The 24,103-nt window shown below is 38.8% G+C and overlaps 1 protein-coding gene across 2 annotated transcripts in view; it reads left to right on the forward strand.

Annotated features, from left to right (window-relative positions):
- The window catches only part of scfd2 (sec1 family domain containing 2), a 303,002-nt gene that overhangs the window by 221,017 nt on the left and 57,882 nt on the right, over nt 1-24,103 (forward strand). The window contains exon 6 of one of the 2 annotated variants that reach the window (XM_063043149.1): nt 15,429-15,539. The exons of the other annotated variant lie outside the window; for it this stretch is intronic. Coding sequence (XP_062899219.1) covers nt 15,429-15,529 — 101 coding nt within the window. The 3' untranslated portion in view covers nt 15,530-15,539. Of the gene's footprint in view, nt 1-15,428; nt 15,540-24,103 lie in introns of those variants that run through there. 2 annotated transcript variants of the gene reach the window in all.

The raw sequence follows: 24,103 nt of genomic DNA on the forward strand, positions 1-24,103 counted from the left end.
CTCTTAGCCCTTATACAATTATGTTGAAAAGTGGCCCTTTTTGATGCTTGCCCTGGATTTGTCGGCCTGCCACTTTTACTTTTCTCCTTACTACTTTTTGCTTCTACCCTCACTTTACACCCCTCTGTCTCTCTGCACTGGTTCCCATCCCCCTGTTGTGAACTAACCTCCTCTGGCCTAGCCTCTTTAATTTGATTCCCACCCCCCAACCATTCTAGTTTAAAGTCACCTCAACTCCAGAAACTAATTGAAGGAAAAGCATATAAACCCCAGTTTTTTGTCTAATTAGGTTTTCTTTAGTGAGGTGCTCACATATGACATGATGGTGTAATGATGTATGCCATTCACATACACTACTTATATATTACCATAAACAAACGAATGCTTAATCAAACAATATATCTGCATATTACTCAAATAGGTAATATTTGAGATATTAAGTACACTACAAGATGTGCACTTCTTGATTTAGAGAGACACTGAAATCTGGAGCAACAGATAGGGAACCCACTCTTTGCTCTACTCTGCCATTAATATGGCTGGATTACGTTGGTTTTGGTCAGTCAGAACCACGATCCTAGCTTCCTGCAACCCCAGCAAGCAAAATGATAATGGGAAATTCAACCATGCAAGGTCAAAGGAGAGATGGCTGGGCTTTCTCTACTGAAAATAAGTATGACCTGTCAGATATGTGACATGAATATTATCTGGTACTTGTCAGCCCAAATCTAGGATACTGCACAGATTCTTCTGTTGTGTGACGGGCTGAATCATTACCAGCAGATTTTTTTTGAATGAAGCTGTATACTTTATAAATGTCAGTAAGCCGCCCAGTGTCTGAGCTTATGATAGATGGAAAGAGAAGGGTCATAGGCAAATTAGCTGGCAGCTAAGGGTGGTTGGACGGAAGATGAGAGTTGGGGGGGGGGGGTTGGTGGTGAGTGAGACCATAAGAGTTTATTATGAACGCTGCACAAACATCAGTTTCTTGGAATCAAAATTGCACTTTTGGCTCACTTTCAAGAAAAGTAAATCTCTTCAAATATATTGTGTTTAGAAAAAAAAGTTAGTTGAAACAGATTGTAGTAATATTCTTTCTAGAGAAAAAAGAACCACAGACTGTTCTGAAAGCGACAATTTGTTTGTTTCTTTTGGCAAGAAGTTTAAGACCTTGTGTTCTCTTCAGTTGTAAAGTAGATGATGTTCCAATGGAATCCCAAGAGTCTGCGGCAATCAACAGCTGACCTTCATTTACAGAATCTAACATTAAAAATACTGCTTACAAGCTTGATTGTATAGTAAATTATAAAGGAATTATTAGTATGGAGAAATCTTCAACTGGTTAGATTGCATAGTGTTTATTCTACCCAGTCTACAATCACCCTTATCATGTCAATAGTTATTAGGTTTGTCTAACAAGTATGAAAGTTAAATATCCCTTTCTATCATAATGTATCCTACAAGAGTAACTGCTTTAGTCAGACAAAGATGTGACCCACAGGTCATGGTGCAAACTCCCACTATCTGAATAGTACTGCTCCAACTAATTGGAGATCTCATGGTACTTCCACAATTCATGATCCTTACAGCTGTTGAACAGAGAGGTTATCTTGCATGTTTGGGGTAAACTAAAATGATTTCTTCTGAAATTAAGATTATTTTCTGAATTTTCTGGCTTGGGTTATTGTGCCACCCTGAGCCATGGAGGATAAATTGCTGCGATTTCAGCTTTAGAACATTAAATTAAGTGGTAGAGATTCAAACTCCTATTCAAACTCCTATTTTTAAGTTGTGTAATATCAGAATTATAATTCAAAATTTATTTCTCTATTAGATTTTAGACTTTAAATACTAAGAGTATTGAAGGCTGTTGATAGCTTTTATTTAATAATTGTAAAATAGGAAAATAAAAATAAGTAGAACAAACCTTACCAGAGCTAAAATAGTGTCTTGTCAATTGTTAGTACTTAGGCCTGTGACCAGTGGTGTATATAGAGATTGGTGTTGGGTTCCCTGTTCCCTGTCATCTATATTAATGAGTGGATGAGAATATTTTAACATGGTTAACAAGTTTGAAAACAAAACCATAATTAGTGGTTAGTGGATATTGAAGAAGGTTACTTAAGCTTACATTGGTCAGGGCATTAAGTACAAGAGTTGGGAAGTCACACTACAACTGTACAAGACATATTGAGACTGCATGCGGAAGAGTGTGTACCATTCCAGCCGGCTCCTTATAAGAAGGGTGTTATTAATTTGGCAAGTCTGATTCTGACATTTAGATGTGTATATGGATAAGAAAGGTTTAGAGGAATATGGACCAAATACAAGAAAGTAGGACTAGTTCAAGCAGACAAATTGATTGACATGACCTGTATTCATGTGATATAACACTGTGTCTCTATGGTTCAACCTAATAGTTCAGTGTAATGAAATGGCATTAAATAAGCAAAGCACTGCTTGTCTTCCTGGTATACAAATAATTTATGGTACAGTAAGTGGAATATGGAACCAAACTGCAGAAAAGCAAAATATTTTATTTTTATTAATTGGTTAAGTACTTCTCTTGCGTTATCTGGTAGTGGGGAAAAGAATTCTGTAAAGTTAAGATGCTGTGTCATATGATGTGTGCGATCATGGTCTTTCCATAACCATGATTGTTCTTGGCAAATTTTCTGCCTTCTGGCAGTGTCTTTACAAGAAGGGTGACCCTAGCCATTATCAATATTCTTCAGAGATTGTCTGCCTGGTGTCAATGGTCGCATAACCAGGACTTGTGATGAGCACCAGCTGCTCATACGACCATTCACCACCTGCTCCCATGGCTTGACGTGACCCTAATCAGGAGTGGGGGTGGGGTTAAGCAACTGCTACACTTTGCCCAAGGGTGATGTGCAGGCTAGTAGAGGGAAGGAGCACCTCCTTTGGTAGAGACGTTTCACCACCCTGCCACCCAGAATTTAAGATTAACAGAACAGGACTTGAAATGTATCTTCCTTTGAACTAGGCAGTACAAATTTTAAAAAAATGCTTATTCTTCCAATACCACCTGTCTCAATTCCAGCTTCAGATGGACAATTTCATTGCAGGACAATATTTCCACTTTCCATCAGCTATGCTCTAATGATTGACCTTGGGTGAAAGAACCCATTTAATGTTAAATTATTATGTCAAAAATAAACCATGGATGCTTTGCATGTCATCATTCTGGGCTGCACTCATATCCAGGTTACAGAGGTAGAATGATGCCATTGGGAATTTGGAAACTCAGCAAACATATGCAGAGCAATACAATGTTGGTTATTATAGAAAACGGAAATTTCAAAACACTGACTTACAGACAGTTTTCAGGAACAGAACCCTTAGGTAATCTGGGAAGTGCCTCTATACTAATTGTACCAGTTTTCACTCATCAGAAATAAATTGTTTTAAATTTCTGGATCATATTCTAAGGAGCTGAGGAAATATTAATGTAATATGAAATATTATTTCTAGTGGAGATACTTGGCATATTTTGTGAACAGTACACTCACAATATTTATGTATTGAAAGAGTACATGATTTTCCCAAACTTTGCTCAGTTCCTTTATTAGAGTGGGAGAAAAACATCACTTGTCTGGCAAAAGTAGCCAAGATGCCTTAACTCTGAACAACCTGTCATCTTTCCTTTACCACGTTCATCTCTTGCAATTTTTTGGCTAATGGGAAATCCATGTTGATGCCCAATGTGATAAACAATTAATAAATATGCTCAGCCATAGGCAGCAGAAATTGATTCAAGTATTGTAACTTTATCATTAAATGCTGATAAGTTAATTCATCTTTCTACAATAAAAATATCACTAAATGCTGATCACTCTGCATGATGTTCCTAACATATGTTCCAAATTGCTCTTTCACCGGCCTAGTATTTTTTTTCAAGGTTCTCTTCCCTCAGTCACTTCCATTTAAGTTCAAGCAGCCTGTTTATCCAGTCTTTCCACCTTTCCAGTTTATCCAGGGTTCAAAATTCAAAGTACGTTTATTATCAGAGTATGCCATTGATAATAAATGTACAACCTTTAGATCCCTTTTCTTGCAAGCAGCCACAAAACAAAGAAACACAACAGAATTCATGAAAAAAATCCACACCACAAAGACAGTCGTACATCCAACGTGCACAAAACAAAGAACAAATCATGTAGGCAATTTAAATTTTAAAAAACAAGCAAACGATCCACAGAACCTGAACTGTAGAGTCCCAAAAGTAAGTCCACTGCCAGTTCAACACTGCAGCTGGTCCAGGAGCCCAGTGGAGCTAGGTTCAGTGCCGAGGCAAGTAAAGCCTCCCAGAATAGTGAGCTGAACACCGTTTCATCATTGGCCTTCAGCCTCGACACCTTAATCTTTTTAATCTGGCTCAGCACTTAAATTGGCCAAACATGGGTTCATTCACCAGTCTTGGGGCCCATGCCCCACCTCTTCAGTTCAGCCCTGTCTGCGCCAGCAATGGCTGCCATGCTGATACCTGCACTCAGGAGCCACTAAAATGCCAAGTCATACGGATAGCTCAAAGCACACCTTCCAGCAGGAAATTACAGGCTGCGGATTGCAGTGATCATAGTCCTGAAAAAGTACATTTAGTAGAATTGTTAGTAGTTTTGTTTGCAGCCTGCAAAGTGTCACCATGTCTCATCAGTGCCATCTTTGCATCTGTCCTAGCTCTGTCCAATCATTGTCTTAAGAAGCAGCAAAGTAAAGTTACAGAAACAAATTTATTTAACTCATCTTGCATCCCAAGTATTCTGTGCATGCTAAAGAGATCATGGATCGGTGTTACAAAGTCTGCCACCTATTTACAAAGAATACATTACAGAACTTCATCAGAAGATGGCAGTAGTGGTGTATGTAAACTTTTCAGCATCTACTGAATTCTTAAGGCATTTTCATACCGGTCCAGTGTAACCTGAGTTCTCGGACACCAGCAATCATGAATTACCTCTCAGTAATTACACAGCCAAATAAATTTCTCAACAACTGAATCACATACAAACGAAAAGCTTTGCACAGTTGTGCAGCAATATGAACAAAGGCACCTGCGTTCATGATCCTTTTGGTTAGCCAGGGACAATTTTAAAATACTACTTGCATTGTTGACATAAAAATAGCAATGACATGTGTCTTGTGCCAAACACAATTGTTGCAAAAGCATTTATTCCATCTTGTCTTACTGGCCTGGAACCCACACTCAGAATCTCACTCCACAGTGTCCTCACACTTGTACTTGCCAGGGCGGAGTGCAGGGGGCTGATCTTTCTGGCCTAACACTGTCCAGACTCCAGCAGTACAATCTTAGCGGCAGCTGGACCACAGAACCACAGAAGTCTTTGACCAACAGTAAAGTTTTGCCACCTGTCAAAGCTCTGAGAATTATTTTAATAGTGTAGAAATGGCTCTAGGACTCAGACAGTTGAAAGACTATTGAAATTGAAGTACATTTTTAAAAAATTAAAATAATATTATTTTTTAAAGTATCTACTCAAATTCATCTAAAATATACATTCCATGTACCCAAAATAACTGGATTTAAGGTACTGGCAACCTGCCTTCGCCCCTTCTCCCGTCAGTGGAAAGGGATCCCCCAGGCTTGATAGCTAAACCCACATGGCCAGGAGCTGAACTTGGTTGTCAAAGTCTATTTCAGACTCATGTCATTGGGAGCATTTAATAGATAGTGGGAGCTTATCTCCACTAACCCCCCCCCCCCCCACACCCAAACCCGGTTATAACAACCTTAAGGAACCATATTATAAAATATTATGAAATGGAATATCATATAATGAGCATTTAATTTAAATGATTTTTGAAGAATAAGAAACTTTCGTCCTTTCCATTTGCAGTTCTATAATCAATGACAGAATCAGTAAGGCAAATTTCCCCATTGTAAACATAGGATAATCTCAACAAGACTAAGCTTTGCTACAACTTGCAGAAGTTGAACTGATTCATTTGGCTGTTCTGCATTTAATCACATATGCACAAGAATGCAGGACTCCTTCCATTTTCTATTCAGAACCATCAACATTTAACAGCATGTGGAATTCAACTTCATAGAAATGCTACAGCACAATACAGCCCTTCGATCCACAAAGCTGTGCCGAACATGTCCTTACCTTAGAAATTACCTAGGCTTACCCATAGCTCTCTACTTTTCTAAGCTCCATGTACCTAACCAGGAGTCTCTTAAAAGACCCTATCGTTTCCACCTCCACCACCGTCGCCAGCAGCCCATTCCATGCACTCACCACACTCTGTGTAAAAAAAAACAACTTATGCCTGACATCTCCTCTGTACCTACTTCCAAGCACCTTAAAACTGTGCCCTCTCGTGCTAGCTATTTCAGCCCTGGGAAAAAGCCTCTGACTAACCGCATGATCAATGCCTCTCATCATCTTATACACCTCTATCAGGTCACCTCTCATCCTCCGTCGCTCCAAGGAGAAAAGGCTGAGTTCACTCAACCTATTCTCATAAGGAATACTCCCCAAACCAGGCAACATCCTTGTAAATCTCCTCTGCACCCTTTCTATGGTTTCCACATCCTTCCCATAGTGAGGAGACCAGAACTGAGCACAGTACTCCAAGTGGGGTCTGACCTGGGTCCTATGTAGCTGCAACATTACCTCTCGGCTCTTAAACTCAATCCCACGATTGATGAAGGCCAATGCATCGTAAGCCTTCTTAACCACAGAGTCAACCTGCACAATAGCTTTGAGTGTCCTATGGACTCAAACCCCAAGATCCCTCTGATCCTCCACACTGTTCAAGTGAAAATTTTGTTTTGAATGTCCTGCTTTAATTTGTTTTAAATGTTTCTAGTTGTGAAGATATATAATTTTTTTCAAAAATGTTAAGCAATTAACGCTCAATGTTTTGAGGTTTACAAACTCAGTGAAAGTACAACTGAACAATTTAATACAAGTTGGCATTTTATTTAGGATGAAATGAAAACATCAGAACTAAAGACCAAAGTATGCAGCTGCTGGAAATGAAATATGGGATTTATTTTCTTACTTGCAGGTTGTTTTTCAAACAATTAATAAATCCACAAAAAAAACAATTGAACATGTGTTACTGTTTGACCAGTGAAGGATTTTAGTTTCTTGTACACTTACTATAAATTCAATAAATAAAAAGTTTAATTTCAGAAGTATTTTATAATGAGTTTCAGAAGTTTAGAAACATGCAGGAATTTCAGCAATAATTTTAATCTGACAACATTACCCTCATTTGGCCTGTGTGCTTTGAATCTGCTGGCATGCCAACTATTTGAATCCGAGCTATTGCTATTCTTAAATCACTGATTTCATGCTCATATCTTGTATGGCGCTTGTCTACTTAACAAGAAAGCTGTCTGCATTCATATAGTTAAAGCTTTAATTACCCATAATAAATACTGAATTCATCATTGGGATATGATCTACCTAGAACAAATATTTCAAAAGGTTCATTTATAAAATCTTTATAAAGAGTTTTGGTTTATGGAGTGACTTTAACATTAAAGAAAAGACAGAGTGAATACAACTGCTCATAGTACCCTTCACAAGGATGATCCAACCACCCTTGTTTCTTGGCTTCATCCCTCCCCCTCCTGTCTCCCTCTTCCCCCTCCCACTTTCATATATCTTACTATCTCTTTTTCCCGTTAGTCCTGACGAAGGGTCTCGACCCGAAACGTCGACTGTACTTCTTCCTATAGATGCTGCCTGGCCTGCTGCGTTCACCAGCATTTTGTGTGTGTTGGCCTTGTTTCTTCATGTATTTAAAGATGAAGTTGCAGTGATATAGCATCTTTTTTCACCAGGGAATATATTTAATTGGGTTGAAACTCTATCACTACTTCTATCACTGTTCTTTTCCTGAAAATTGACTTAAGACTGTGTTGATTCCAGTTTGAGAGAAGGAAAAAGACTTGAATTCAGTGCCTCCCTTCCCCCCCCCCCATAATTCACCATTGGCAATTGATTTATTGAGCTGTCAATCAAAATTGCTGCCTCAAACTTTATGCCAATTCTTTTAGACATATTATGTGTATTGAAAGAATTTTAAGGTTCTTTATAATCTCTCACTACCTCTTTTGTAATTCTCTAGTCAGAGCTTGTAAATCTCTCATAATTGACCATTTTCAATTAACTCTCCACTTTCTAGAAGCATCTTTTTGACAAAACTTAAATTAGCCTTTCTTACTGTTCCATTATAGCTCAAAGTCATTTTCTTCCCCTTTCCCCTTCTCTGTAAAGTTCTTCCTTTTCTGAAGATGATTCAAGTTAAAGTTTGTTAAATAACATTAGATTCCAAGTTTTTATTGATATTTATTATTGTCACATGGACTGAGATACAGTAAAAGTTTTGCAAACTAAGAGAAGGGTCTTTGATTGTGCCATCTGTTTTTTTTGAGACAGTGAGAAGTATACACAAAGTCCATGGAGGGGAAGCTGGTTTTTGTTGTGGACTGAGCTTTGCACACAACTCTCTGTAAGTTCTTGGGTAGAGCAGTTGTCATAACAAGCTGTGATGTCTCTGGATAGAATGTTTTCAATGGTGCATTTTATCAAAATTGGAGAGGATGAACAACATGCTAAATTTCCTTAGCCTTCTAAGGAAGTAGAAGTACTTATGTGTTGTCTTGGCCATACCATCAACTTGGACCAGGTCAAGCTACTGGTGATGTCTACACCAAAGAATCGTAGCTCTGGACCACATCCTTGCTCCATGACTCTCTCCACCTCATAGCTCTATCTCCACCTCAGCATCATGGAAACACTTAGGCATAATTTATTAGCTATAGACTTTCTTTTAGCACTCTTCTGCAGGAAATTAATGAAAGCAGCCCAGGTCCATACCCCGCTCTTCTTCCCTATGGCTTCTATTCTATCTTTCAGCAGTCAAATGGAGACTCAGTTCTTTGCTCAATTATTTTCTTCTCTCTAATTTTTATATGTGCTTCCCACACCTGACATTCTCTCTTCTCTGCCCTTCCATTAGGCAGAAGATTCAAAAGCTTGGCAGTGTGCACTACTCAAAGAAAGCTTCCATCCCCCTGTTATAAAGTTCTTGAATGGACCTCCTGTATGTTAAAGATGAATTCTTGTCCTTGCAATGTACTGCGTCAAGGACCTTGCACCATGTAGCAGATACTTGAAAACAAATCAAAACCGTTGAGAGACAGTACAGGAATTAACACAGTATGATGTGCTTCCAAGTAACCTAGTTCCAAGTCGAAAAAAGTACGTTTGATCTTTTATTACGAAACAGCAAAGATTAATGATCTTATTACAATAAAAAACCAACAAAACTAAATTAGCAATATAACGAAATAAGATCAATTAGCATTCAAATGATCATCCCCAGCCCACTCACTCTCAACTGAACTAACTATGACAAAGTGTGAATACGTAACTATACGTGTTTGCTTCTACTACACCTGAACCTACGTGACAGATTACCAAAACCCATAATAAACGCACAACACAAAATACGTTTGTACAATACAGGCAGAAAATAGACATGGCTCCTACATGCCTTATTGTCTATCTGCTCTTTAATTTCCCTGTAACTAACCATAATGATATGTTTTACAGTACTAAAATTTAACTTCTGTTAACATCCTCATAAATTATTCACTTGATCCTCAACTGTCCTTTCCTGAGGTTTCTTTTAACATGTTCGCCCTAACAAAGTATTTCCTTAGTCCTTGTGCAAATTCTAAGTCCCTCCATTTCCATCCAAGTCACAGTATAAAGCAGCTCTAATCTGTAATGAGTGACACTGCAGCAAACAATCTGCTGAAGGAACTCAGTGGGTTGAGCAGCAACTGTGGGAGGAAGGAATTGTTGAAGTCCTGCATCGAATACAGTATCTTGTGTCTCCATGAGTGTGATGGTCTGTGACCTATAACAGTTATGTTGTCCTCCTTTTCTCCTCTTCTCCTGACTTCATTCCATATGATGCTAGAACCTTCTCAATCTAGGAGCAGGCTATTATTGTATGTGAGAGCTTGGGTTGCTACCATGTGGAGGAGGATGTGCAACCAAATTTCAGTAGCCTATGGACATCTTGCTGGAGAATTGTGGAGATGGTTGTCGAAGTGTACGTTTTGGGTGCAAGTGTGTCCGGGGACTCCCAGAGATCATGGGCAGTATGGAAAAGGGTTTGTTTTTATGCTAGGGCTGAGGCCTATGGAACCTAGAGTGGGATGCTGTATAATCAATTATCCTAGAGGTAACCAATTATGCATTCTCCAAGAGTAAAGAGCTTCCAAGTTATCCTGCAATGCTGCAAAGCAGGCTTTGCTTGGTGAATTGACTTAATTCTGGTCATGTTGAATTAAAAGGGTTATCCACACAATGAAGTATTTTCAAACTTTATGAACAGAAAGTTATTTCTGCACCTCCGTCCCCTCACAGAAATCAACCCCACATGGCCAAGAGTTCCCTGCAATGCAACAATACCCAGAAACAGATGTTACTGTACTTAAATTAAAAAAATCTATTTTCCATCGCACAATGCGAGAGGAAAAGTGCTATGCATTGAATTATCTTTAATACCTGAACTCGCACTCCTGAGTTAATGATTCATTTACATGAGACCCAATCCCAGCATGTCAGTAAATAAATAGCATTTAAGTTGATCTAGTAAATCTGGAGTGAAAATTAATAGTAATAATAGTATCTATGAAAGATCATCATAAAAATTCATTTGGTTCACTTATTACTATTGGAAGGGAAGAAATTGTACCATCTTTAATTAGTTTATCCTATTTGTGACTCTAGACTAACAGTAATGTGCCTGGAGCTGTCACTTCAAGGAGCAATTAGGGATGGCAATAAATTTTAGTCTTGCCATCAGCTGCCATAGTCAATGAATTATTTAAGAAAACATACATGAACATCATATTTATCTCATTAATCTGAGTTGGCTCCTTCCTCCCCATCATAATAGAATTAAATCCCCATCATGTGATACAGTTCATCCATGCCCCTGTAATCATTCTAGCTCTATAATTGTTCCTCTGACTTTAATTAAGAATCTCTCCAACGTTTCCATCCATTGAAAGTTCAATCCATTTGCACTGACTGTGCTTTGATTTCCAAACTCCCTGCAGCTGGGTTTGTGTTCAAAAAAAATCATCTTTTTTCCAAGCTTTTGGCCGTCTCTGGTATTTGACCTTCTGTTACTGGGCATCCTTAAGAGCAGAAGAAATAAAATGTACAATAATATATACAAGATGCTTGAGGAGCTCAGCAAGTCCGATAAGAGAACAGAGTGGACCATGGGAGAAAGTGAAGGGCAGGAGGAGGTGATAGACAGATGCAGAGAAGTGAAGAGGGAAGAGGGGAACTAGAATGGGCAATGGAAGAAGAAGGAAGGAGGAGGAGGAAGATACCTTCAATAAAATATGGCCTTTGCTAGACAGCTGACTACTGTGCTATTTGATGAGATTTTAGCTGTTAAGTGAGGTACTGCACTTCAAGTCTACTTCTTTTCACCCCTCACCCTTCAACTAACCCTCACCTTCCCCAAAGTCATCCTGAACCTATTTTGCTTGCACTTCTCTGAAACACCTTGTCATGCTTTTTTTTTCCAAGTAAATAAATACAGGTTATTTCTGGTGTCCCAGCTCCTGATGTTCTTGCACCGCCCCTCCTTCTCTTGTCTTCTGTAACCCCCTTTCATATCCGTCACCTGCCATCTATTCCCAGTATGTCACTTTCTCTGCCTCCCCCGTCATCCAGCTCCCCATCTATTTTCCCCCTTTCACCATCCTTTGCCCTCTCCTAGCTCCATTTCCCCCCCCCCCGACCCTTCTCTTCTCTATCAACGCTTCTGTCTCCTGGATCAATGTCTAAACTGCTCTGCTACCTCTGCCATCATCTTCCCCACTGCTGTCTGCCAGGAATGCAGAAACCTGCCAATCCACACAATCCAAGTTGTACAGAGAATCTATGGAACAGCAGTCATTAAGTCAAACATCTACAGGAAAGCACAAACCCAGAAGGAAAATAGAAACAAATAAATCAGTAAAAGAAAATATATTAGCAGATAATTATTCAATACAAAGCCAAAGCTTGCTGCAAAATTAGTAAATTCTCAGTTAAGTATCTTTAGTTTTATTTTACTAACCTGAAATTATACTTGATGGTATATTTTCTCCACCACTGCATCTGATGTTTAAGGGAGTACAGTAGAATTCTTTGTTATATAACAAAAAATATTCTTAAACAAATTACAATAGGCACAACTGAACAATAAGTTGGATTCAATCAAGTCATTGAGAAATGCAGTTTAAATCTAGTCCAAGACATATTGAAAAGCTCTATCCCAATTCTCCTGCAAAGCCTCATATTAATTTAATTTTGGTCTAATATAACCATATAACAATTACAGTATGGAAACAGGCCATCTCGGCCCTTCTATTCCATGCCGAACTCTTACTGTCACCTAGTCTCACCGACCTGCACTCAGCCCATAACCTTCCATTCCTTTCCTGTCCATATAGCTATCCAATTTAACTTTAAATGACAACATCGAACCTGCCTCAACCACTTCTGCTGGAAGCTCGTTCCACACAGCTACCACTCTCTGAGTAAAGAAGTTCCCCCTCATGTTACCCCTAAACTTTTGCCCTTGAACTCTCAACATGTCCTCTTGTTTGAATCTCCCCCATTCTCAATGGAAAAAGCCTATCCACGTCAACTCTGTCAATCCCCCTCATAATTTTAAACACCTCTATCAAGTCTCCCCTCAACCTTCTACGCTCCAAAGAACAAAGATCTGTTTCAGTAAACTTGGTTTCTCATAGATGAGAATCAGCAGTCCATCCTGAATCGATACCTGGGATCTGTGGTATTATAGCAAGGTTATTTGGGATTCTTGATATCATAAATCAGTGTCTACCCAATGTTGCATTACATTGTCAAAAAAACATTAAAACAGTAATCTCATTTTTTAATTAGATAGATACTTTATTGATCCCAAAGGAAATTACAGTGTTAAGGTAGCATTACAAGTGCACAGATACTGTGTACAAATATACAAATATTAGAAGAGAAGTAAGAAAGAATAAAAATAAGTTACCTCAACCAGTCTAACAAGAGGGTGGGGTGGGGGGTGGTCATCACTTCCCCGGTTATAGGTTGACTCATTATAGGGTCTAATGACCGAGGGTAAGAATGACCTCATATAGCGCTCTTTGGAGCAGCAGTGTTGTCTTAGTCTATTACTAAAAGTGCTCCTCTGTTCAGCCAAGGTGGCATGCAGAGAGTGAGAAACATTGTCCAGAATTGCCAGGATTTTCCGTAGGGTGCTTTGTTCTCCCACAGCCTCCACTGTGTCCAGTTTGACTCCTGTAACAGAGCCAGCCTTTCTAACCAGTTTATTGAGCCTGTTGACATCACCCGTGTTGATGCCATTGCCCCAGCACACTACCGCATACAAGATTGTACTGGCGACAACAGACTGGTAGAACATGTGAAGGAAAGGCCTGCACACTCCAAAGGACCTCAGTCTCCTCAGGAAATAGAGGCAACTCTGGCCCTTCTTGCACACAGCCTCTGTGTGGTGCTCCACTCAAGTCTGTCATCCAGCTGCATCCCCAGATACTTGTAGTACAAATAGCACAACCCTTATAGAAGTGAGTGAACAATAAATCCTACTTTTATATTAATAAAGTGATTGTCAGTACATAGGCATTGTACACATTTCTGAGGAAGGCAAAGTTTCCAGATGGAAGTGTTCCTTGTAGGAGTTGATTGAACCTTTTAAAGGCTGAATTCCTTTGTAATGATTTCAGATTGTCTAATTTTTTGACAGATTTATAACAGTGTAAGAGAGTGCAGTGTCACCTTGTTAAAATAACAGTTAGTGACAAGTTAACTATTTTCTTGTGTTATAGAGACTGATGTCTTGCATACCAAAAAATTAAGTATAGGAGTATTCTGAGGAAACTGCTCTGAGTTGTGTACTTGCAGTGCCTAGTGCTCTTATTGTCATAATCAAACTTTTACTTTGAGATAAACTAAGCAATTCCAGATGTTGTAAGTCTGAAATAATAAAGGGTGATGTTGGAAACTCTCAGCAATTCAGTTAGTATCTGTGAAAAGAGAATTGGAGTTATCGTTTCATGTCAACGATCCTTTGCAGGTCCTCATCTTAAAATGTTAACTCTATTTCTCTTTCCACAGATGCTGCCTGACCTAAGTATAAGTCACTGCTTTGTTCTATCATTTCTTACATGCCATTAAATGTTATTAGAGTACAAATGATAAAACAGCTTTCTTATCTTAATTTTTATATAATAAATCTATTTGTTCCAGATGCTTACTTGAATTTTTTTTCAGAGATAAACAAGTAGGCATTAAAAACTGATTTGAAATGATCAAACTTGTCTAGGAACTGTTTATTTGGGGGCACCACTGATTCCATGAGCAGCTGAGCTGGTAACTGCAGTAAGTAGTTAAGCTCACAGGATGGATGAGACAGTTCTGATTCCACTTAATCTGCTCCTGCAAAATTGATTGTTAAACCTATTGACTCTTGGTATTAAAAATATTTCAGAAACCCAATACCAACACACTGGTAAAAATGAAAAAATGTGAATGCAAATAGCTTATGAGCTCAGAGACATAATGTCATTAGATTTGACCTTAGAAATCATTTTTCGCTTTACTTATGTTTAATATTTATAATCAGTTAATACGCAACATGAATAGATGAATGGTTTGTAATTATTAGAAAATGTATATTAGTTTGTGTCTCATGACTGGAGAGAGTATGGGTGAGAAGTTTGAGGTTGTGTGATGTAGGACTATTCAGTTATAGCAGGAATTTATTGTTGCAGTATTGCAGGTGGTTCTTTCTGGATTTTTAATTATTTTTCCATGATTAGCTTTGATTTTCTTGTAAAACCATAGATCTCTAGTATTTTTCTTTATAACCAGAAGTGGAATAAACGTATTAATATCTAGATTACTTGTTTCCCTTGTTTCGAATAATTTCAGGTTTTAAAAATTTAAATACAAGTTCCTGGTTTGCAGGGCAACCATATTGAAAACCTATTAAATGACTGGTTCAACTTTGCTGGGGATGACTGAATTGAGTGGATCATGCATTCTGCCAAACTAAATGTGATCTAAGCTTCAAGTAGTAGAGGCTTCTGACAAGGAGTTTGATTTTCCATCTAGATGCATTTAATTTTGACTCATGAAAGTAATCTACCATCTTGATACTGAGAATACAGTGAATTCAGGTGTTGAAAATGAATAATATGAGTAAACAAACAGATGATATAGTGATGCACAGTGCCCCAGTGACCCAGGTTAAACCCTGACCTGTGGTGATGTTTGTAAGTTTACATATTCTACCTGTGATCTTTTGGGTTCCTCTCCAAGGTCTCTGGTTTGTCCCACTTCGTCCCACGAACAGTTTAAAAAGAGGAAGGAAGTCGCAGGCTTTTTCTCTTCGGATCAAGAAGACAGCGGTAAGAGTCTAAGGATTTCCAGCGAGAAGACATTTTATTTCTCGGAGTAGGAGAGAGGCCAGACTGCGCAGGCGCGTGACATCAGCCAGTTGAGCACGAACAGTTTAAAAAGAAAACCGCCATATCCAGCGTCGGAGCGGGCTGCGGAGTGAGAGGGTTCAGAGTGAAAGGGCTTTGGCTCAACGAGTTTTGGCGGAGACGGGAAGAGGCTTCTTGCGACCGTTGAGTCTCATAGTATCGGAGTAAGTTACAGTTTTTTGGTATTTAGTACAAACAGTAGCACTAGAGGTATGCATCTAGGATTAGTGTTGTGCTTGGAGTGCCAGATGTGGGGACCCTGGGAGACTCCCAGCCTCCCCAAGGATTACATCTGCACCAGGTGCACTGAGATGAGGCTCCTGAAGGACCGTGTTAAGGAGCTGGAGATGGAAATTTATGACCTTTGGCTAATTAGGGAAAGTGAGGAGGTGATAGATACTACCTATAGAGAGGTAGTGGATAGCACCCCTGTGACAGTCCCCCTCAGAAATCGATATATCGTTTTGGATACTGCTGAAGAGGCAGACCTGACAGAGGAGGACCACAGTGAACGAGACTCTGGCATTCTGCCCAACGCCGAAATCAAGAGAGCAAGAAGAAATGCGGTAGTTATAGGGGAGTCCGTCGTAAGGGGGACGGACAAGAGATTCTGCGAGCCGGACAAGGATACCCGGATGGTGTGTTGCCTCCCTGGTGCCAAGGTACGGGATTATTCTGAGTCCAGAGTATTCTGATGAGAGAGGGCGAGCAGCCGGAAATCTTGGTACATGTTGGTACCAATGACATAGACAGAAAAAGAGAGGAGGTCCTGAAGAAAGATTACTGGGAGCTAGGAAGAAAATTGAAAAGCCGGACCTCCAGAGTAATAATATCAGGATTGCTGCCTGAGCTGCATGCTAATGATGGTAAGAATAGAAGAATTAAGCAGATGAATGTGTGGCTAAGTAACTGGTGCAGGGGGCAGGGCTTCAAATTCTTTAATCATTGGGATCTATTTTGGGGAAGGTATGGCTTATACAAAAAAGATGGATTACACCTGAACTCGAAAGGTACTAATATCCTGGTGGGATTGTTTAATATAGCTGTTAGGGAGGGGTTAAACTAAGTTGGCAAGGGGAAGGAAACCAAGGTGTTAGGGTCGAGGAAGAGGAAAATAGAAATAAGTCAAAAATACTGTGCAGCAAAGATGGCAAGAAGGACCGGCGGGTGAATATACAGGATAATTTGCTGCAAAATAAAAATATAGCAAAATCGACAACAGATACCGATCTAAATGTACTGTACTTAAATGCACGCAGCATTAGAAATAAAGTGGATGACCTTGCTGCACAGCTGCAGGTTAAAAGATATGACATTGTGCCCATCACCGAGTCATGGCTAAATGATGGATGTGATTGGGAGCTGAATATCCAAGGATACACAGTGTATAGGAAAGGTAGGAAGGTAGGTAAAGGGGGTGGCGTGTCCCTGATGGTAAGTAACGATATCAAATCAATAGAAAGAAGGGACATAGGATCAGAAGAGGTAGAATCCTTATGGGTAGAATTAAGAAATGGCGAGGGTAAAAAGACACTAATAGCAGTTGTATACAGGCCTCCAAACAGCAGCCGGGATGTGGACTACAAGTTGCAGCTGGAAATAGAAGAAGCGTGTCAGAAGGAAAATGTCAAGATAATTATGGGGGATTTTAATATGAAAGGGGATTGGGAAAGTCAGGAAGGTAATGGATCTCAGGAGAGGGAGTTTGTAGAATGCCTACAGGATGGCTTTTTGGAACAGCTTGTCCAGAAGCCCACCAGGGGACCGGCTGTTTTGGATTGGGTGCTGTATAACGAACCTGAGGCGATTAGGGAGCTGGAGGTAAAGGAACCTCTTGGAAGTAGTGATCATAATATGATTGAGTTCAGTTTCAAATTTGAAAAGGAGAAGCTGGTATCAGGTGTATCGATATTTCAGTGGAACAGGGGAAATTACAGTGGTATGAGAGAGGAACTGGCCCAAGCCGATTGGAAAAGTAAGCTAAATGGAGGGACGGCAGAGCAGAATTGGATGAAATTCCTACAAGAAATAAGGAAAATGCAGGAAAAATATATTCCAAGAAAAAAGAAAATCATGAATGGAAATATGGCACAAATGTGGCTAACGAGAGAGGTTAAGGCAAAAATAAAAGCAAAAGAAACGGCGTACAAGGAAGCAAAAATTAGTGGGAAAAATGAGGACTGGAAGACCTTTAAAAACTTACAGAAGGAAACTAAGAAAGTTATTAGGAAAGAAAAGCTGAATTATGAAAGGAAGTTGGTGATTAACATAAAAAAGGATACTAAAAGTTTTTTTAAATACATGAAGAGTAAAAGAGTGAAAAGGGTAGGTATGGGACTGATTGAAAATGATGCTGGAGAAATTATAATGGATAACAAAGAGATGGCGGAGGAGCTGAATGAGTATTTTGCATCAGTCTTCACAGTGGAAGACATGAGCAATATACCTGATAGCCAGAGGTATCAGGGAATAGAATTAGGTACAGTCAAGATTGCTAGAGAGAAAGTGCTTGGGAATCTAAGTGGACTAAGAATAGATAAGTCTCCGGGTCCGGATGAGGTGCACCCAAGGGTTCTGAAGGAGGTGGCTTTGGAGATTGTGGAAGCATTGGAAATGATCTTCCAGGAATTAATAGACTCTGGCATGGTTCCGGAGACTGGAAGGTCGCAAATGTAGTTCCACTATTTAAGAAAGGAAGGAGGCAGCAAAAAGAAAATTACAGACCTATTAGTCTGACATCGGTAGTTGGAAAGCTATTGGAGTCGATCCTCAAGGATGAGGTTATGAAATACCTCGAGGTGCATGACAAGATAGGCCGAAGCCAGCATGGTTTCATGAGGGGAAGATCCTGCCTCACCAACCTATTGGAATTTTTTGAGGTAATCTCGAATAAGATTGACAAGGGAGAGACTGTGTTGTGTATTTGGATTTTCAAAAGGCCTTCGATAATGTGCCGCATATGAGGCTGCGTAATAAGTTGAGAGCCCATGGAATTATAATAAAGGGATCCTATTCTGATTGGTTGCTGGTTACTAGCGGTGTTCCGCAGGGGTCGGTGTTGGGGCCGCTTCTTTTTACGATGTATATCGGTGAGTTGGATTATGGATTAAATGGTTTTGTGGCTAAGTTTGCGGATGACACCAAGACAAGTGGAGTAGCAGGAAATATTGAAGAAACGGAAAGGTTGCAGAGAGACTTAGTCAGTTTAGGAGAGTGGGCAAAGAAATGGCAGATGAGATACAATGTTGACAAATGTACGGTTGTACATTTTGGAAGAAGAAATAATCGGGCAGATTATTATTGAGATGGGGAGAAAATTCAAAAATCGTAAGTGCAAAGGGACTTGGGGGTCCTCGTGCAGGATACCCTAAAGGTTAACCACCAAGTTGGATCGGCGGTAAGGAAAGCGAATGCTATGTTGGCATTCATTTCAAGGGGAAAAGTGTATAAGAGTAAGGAGGTGTTGATGAGGCTCTATGGGGCATTAGTGAGACCTCATTTGGAATACTGTGTGCAGCTTTGGGCCCCCTATCTTAGAAAGGATGTACATAGAAAACATAGAAAACCTACAGCACAATGCAGGCCCTTCGGCCCACAAAGCTATGCCGAATATGTCCTAACCTTAGAAATTACCTAGGGTTACCCATAGCCCTCTATTTTTCTGAGCTCCATGTACCTGTCCAGGAGTCTCTTAAAAGACCCTATTGTTTCCGCCTCCACCGCCGCTGCCAGCAGCCCATTCCATGCACTCACCACTCTCTGCGTAAAAAAACTTACCCCTGACATCTCCTCTGTACCTACTTCCAAGCACCTTAAAACTGTGTCCTCTTGTCACAACCATTTCAACCCTGGGAAAAAGCCTCTGACTATCCACACGATCAATGCCTCTCATCATCTAGTACACCTCTGTCAGGCCACCTCTCATCCTCCGTCGATTCAAGGAGAAAAGGCCGAGATCACTCAACCTATTCTCATAAGGCATGCTCCCCAATCCAGGCAACATCCTTGTAAATCTCCTTTGCACCCTTTCTATGGTTTCCACATCCTTCCTGTAGTGAGGTGACCAGAATTGAGCACAGTACTCCAATTGGGGTCTGACCTCTGACCAGGGTCCTATATAGCTGCAACATTGCCTCTCAGCTCTTAAACTCAATCCCACGATTGAAGAAGACCAATGCATTGTATGCCTTCTTAACCACAGAGTCAACCTGCACAGCAGCTTTGAGTGACCTATGGACTCGGACCCCAAGATCCCTCTGATCCTCCACATTGCCAAGAGTCTTACCATTAATACTATATTCTGCCATCATAGTTAACCTACCAAAATAAACCACCTCACACTTATCTGGGTTGAACTCCATCTGCCACTTCTCAGCCCAGTTTTGCATCCCTATCAATGTCTCACTATAACCTCTGACAGTCCTCCACACTATCCACAACACCTCCAACCTTTGTGTCATCCATGGACAATCCAAAGAAAATTCAGGTTCCTTTGCATTCCACCCAATGTCCTTAAGACTTCAGGTTAATTTTATGGCAATCCATAGTTACAAACATTGAAATAAATAGAGCTGTTCCAGAATGCAGGGTATTCCTCCTGAAATCACTGGATTGAGTCAGGAAAAAATATAAGCCAAATGAGAATTTTTTTTCAACTTGTTGGAATTGTACTTATTTGTTCGGAATTGATCTGAGTAACTGGTAAAGTTCTTGGTTCCAATGCAGTTATCAGGTTTGAAGTCACACTGACAACTGAAAGGATCTAGTAAGCCTTTTAGAGGAAGACAGTGGGGAGGAAATTACTTCTTTTAAAGGCTCCTAGAAAATCAGGATTTTGTATACAATATGGACACTTAACATCTGACTAACACATTCCTTTCAAAATCTATGCATTATTAATTACAGCAAATCTTTGGCCTTTCTACTTTATACAAATGTAAAACAATTGTTTTTTTCTGGATCTGTTGAAGATTAGGAAAATAATAGTTTTTTTGCAGTTACAGTAAACAAATGGTTGTCCATGTAATATTCTTTTGATGCCTAATTATTCCTGAATAAAGTTCTACTAGTTACTATGTGAGTTATATCCATTAAAATGGATGATTTGTTTTGATATTTAGTACCTTGAAACAAATTTGTGATTGTCTATAAACATACACGTAACGCATAATTCATGTCCTAATTTTGAATACTATCAGTCATCTTTATTACTGGATAATGACTTGAGACTAAAATCAGGCTATTTCTAGTATGCCTTATGCATGGCCAGTCTTGCAACAAATCAGATAAAATTCCTCGTGCCCCACACTCCAAGAAATTATTCTGTTAACTGTATAGGACATACAAATTGCTTGGACAGTGAATTGATGAATTGCGATTGTTGTCTGCTGTCTTGTTCAAGTCCTTGATGCACCTAATTGAATGACAGCTCTGGAGAAAGCTGTTAAACTGAAGCTTTGCAGACAGACAGGACAGATCAAAGCATTTTTTGTAACATTTCACATCATCTTTTTCTGAACTAAGATTTGTTTACATCTTTACTATGGTGGCGAGCATTTGGTCCATAATGACAGACGAGGAAGATCGTTAAACTCAGCAACTGTTTTATTGTGATAAGTACAAAAACAGACCAGCCACTATGATCCAGAGAGCGAACCCACTCAGTCACATACAGATGGAGGAGGTGATTATTACACATAACCCACACTAAAATGTAACAGTAAATGAACTTGAGCATCCCACCATAATCCCACAAAAGAGCAATAAGTAGCACTTGTCATTAGGAATGCTGAGACGATCTGTCGACTGCACCCCCCCTTAAGCATCACACTATGTTAAAACTTTTATTTTGCAAATCGTTCAAACTTAGTCTGAAAATAAAATAATTTGATTAATTCATTTTTTCTGTCAATAGTAAAGGACAGGAAGGGAACAATTTCATTAGTTCTTTCTGTCCTTTACTATTGACAAAAAAGTATTACTCCTCATGTTTAAATCATTTGATTTGTAGTATTTAGTTCAGTTTTTCTGATCTGCTCATATGATATATTTTAGAGATTTTGTATCTGAGAAGCATAACTTCAAATATGATGTATTTCTCTATGATTCATACCTCTGATCTCCTATCCCTTTGTTTATAATAAGTTGAGTCATAAGCTGATTTACGTACTGAAGTTCTAACAGTTTAAAGCCAGAAAGTTTAATTTCTGTTAAAGAGTATTTGTTTTCAGGCTTTCTGTATGCCATGGGTCAAAATGCTGACTTTGTTTGGTATGGTCAATGTACAATCTACAAACTGATTATTTTCTATTCCAGGAGTGTTCGTTATACATTGCAATCTGCCACATTCTTGTTTTACCGTTTTCAAATCTGACAGACATAAGGGTGGGGTAGTTGGTGTGCCTTGTTCATATCACTAGACAACGTTCCATTGTATTGCAAATAGCTAACTACTAAAGTACTTTATAAGAAAGTACCTGAAGATCTATCCTAGACCCACCATATTGATGCACACACAACAAAAGCATACAGCAGCTATACTTAAATTAGGAGTTAAGGAGCTTAGTATACCATCAAAGGCTCAAGCACAATTCTACATAGGTCCTACGCTGACTTCTACAAAGAAGGGATCCGTATGCTCCATGACCGCTGTAGGAGGGGACTATGTTGAAAAATAAATGTGCTAGGTTTTCTAAGATTGACTCCTTCTACCTTAGGCCATGAACTTACCAATCACCCCTTGTACTTTGCAATATTTATAAGAACATAAGAAATAGGAGCAACAGTAGACTGTTGAAACTGTTCCACCACTCAATAAGATCACAGCTGAACTAGCTTCCTTATTTCTTTATTATTGTAACTTATTCTAATTTGTAATGCCTGTACTGCTGTCACAAAACAACACATTTCTTAACTAATGTCAGTGACAATAAAGCTGATTCTGATTTTAGACAATATCTGATTAACATGTTCGCCATCAACATTTATGCAGAACAAATCCTTAATGTTTCTAATGATAAAACTATAATTTTCCAGATTTACTTCAGGTTAATAAAGGGTTTTACTTTCTTTGCATTATATATTCAGAATCAGAATCAGGTTTATTATCACCGGCATGTGACATGCAATTTGTTAACTTTGCAGCAGCAGTTCAATGCAGTACATAATCTAGCAGAGAGAGAAATAAATAAATAAAATAAAACATAATAAATAAGTAAATCAATTACATATATTGAATAGATTTTTTTAAATTTGCAAAAACAGAAGTACTGTATATTTTTTTAAAAAGTGAGGTAGAGTTCTTTGCTATGGAGAAGTTGTTTCCTTAAGGCTACAGGGTTTGCTTATAAAATCAGTAAAGGTTAAGGTCAAGCACTTTAATTGTTCTTGCAATTTGACTGTTTGCAACGCATTAATTTTAGTTTGGATGTTAGCTATGCCTAATATATTTAAAAAATTGCATCTCAAACAAAGTTGGACTTCTTTGTGATGTACTATTATATACACACATTATATAAACATAATATATAGCATTTATTATACTTTATGTAAATTATATTACATATGTACTCTACATAGTTAATTTTACCTTGCATTGATGAAAGGTCCACGTGGGTATTTCTTCTCACTTTATGTGGAGACTGAAAATGCCTGCAGATGCACATGTTGAAAACCAAAATCATTTTGTAAACAGCTTAATTAATTTGAATGAAAAATATTACAGTTTTTCAAAGCCTGCCAATTATTTATTAATCCAAATGAACAAATGAATAGATTATAAATGTTTGAGAAAATATTAACCCCTGGGGCAGAAAAATTGAATTGCAGCTTGGCTTGACTTGCAACATTTTTGAGGGCAGTGAATTGAAAAACGTAGCAAGATAAATCAACTATTTCTACGTAGTTTAAAATTTGATTTGGAACTATTTGGAACTTTTCCAGATTAACTGAACAGTTATTTATTCATTCTGAGGGGCTATAGAAAAAATGGGCAATTTTGATGTTTTGTTTTAACATTCTCATAGAAACTGCAACCAGATGTTGTTTTCTTTTAATAAGGAACATAATCTTTACACCATTTAGGGGATTTTTAATATATTAATTTTCAATCAACTTGAACATCTAGGTTGACAACATTGCTATTAGGAACTGTATGTTTATGCTCATCAAACAAACTATGAGCATTAGTATGCGTAAATGAGGAATAGAGAAGTTAGTGAGAGATCCTGAAGCAACTTACTGTAATGTAATTAAACACTGCTTATACTGAGTTAGAGCAGGAGATATTAACAACAATGACAAAGATCTCGGACGAAAGATTGGTTTAAATAAACTTTTTGAGTGATGATGCAGAATTGGAGGTAGAGAGGTCTAGGACAGGGTACAACATTTAAAATTTAGCTGGCAAAAGGTGTAGTTTCATTTGATAAAATGAAGGAAGTAGGAGATGCCCAGGAGGTCAGAGCTCACAAGTGAGTAAAACACTGCAGGAGATCAAAGAAATAGAAG

Source organism: Mobula hypostoma, chromosome 3, assembly GCF_963921235.1.
Source record: "Mobula hypostoma chromosome 3, sMobHyp1.1, whole genome shotgun sequence".
NCBI classification, from domain to species: Eukaryota; Metazoa; Chordata; class Chondrichthyes; order Myliobatiformes; family Myliobatidae; genus Mobula; species Mobula hypostoma.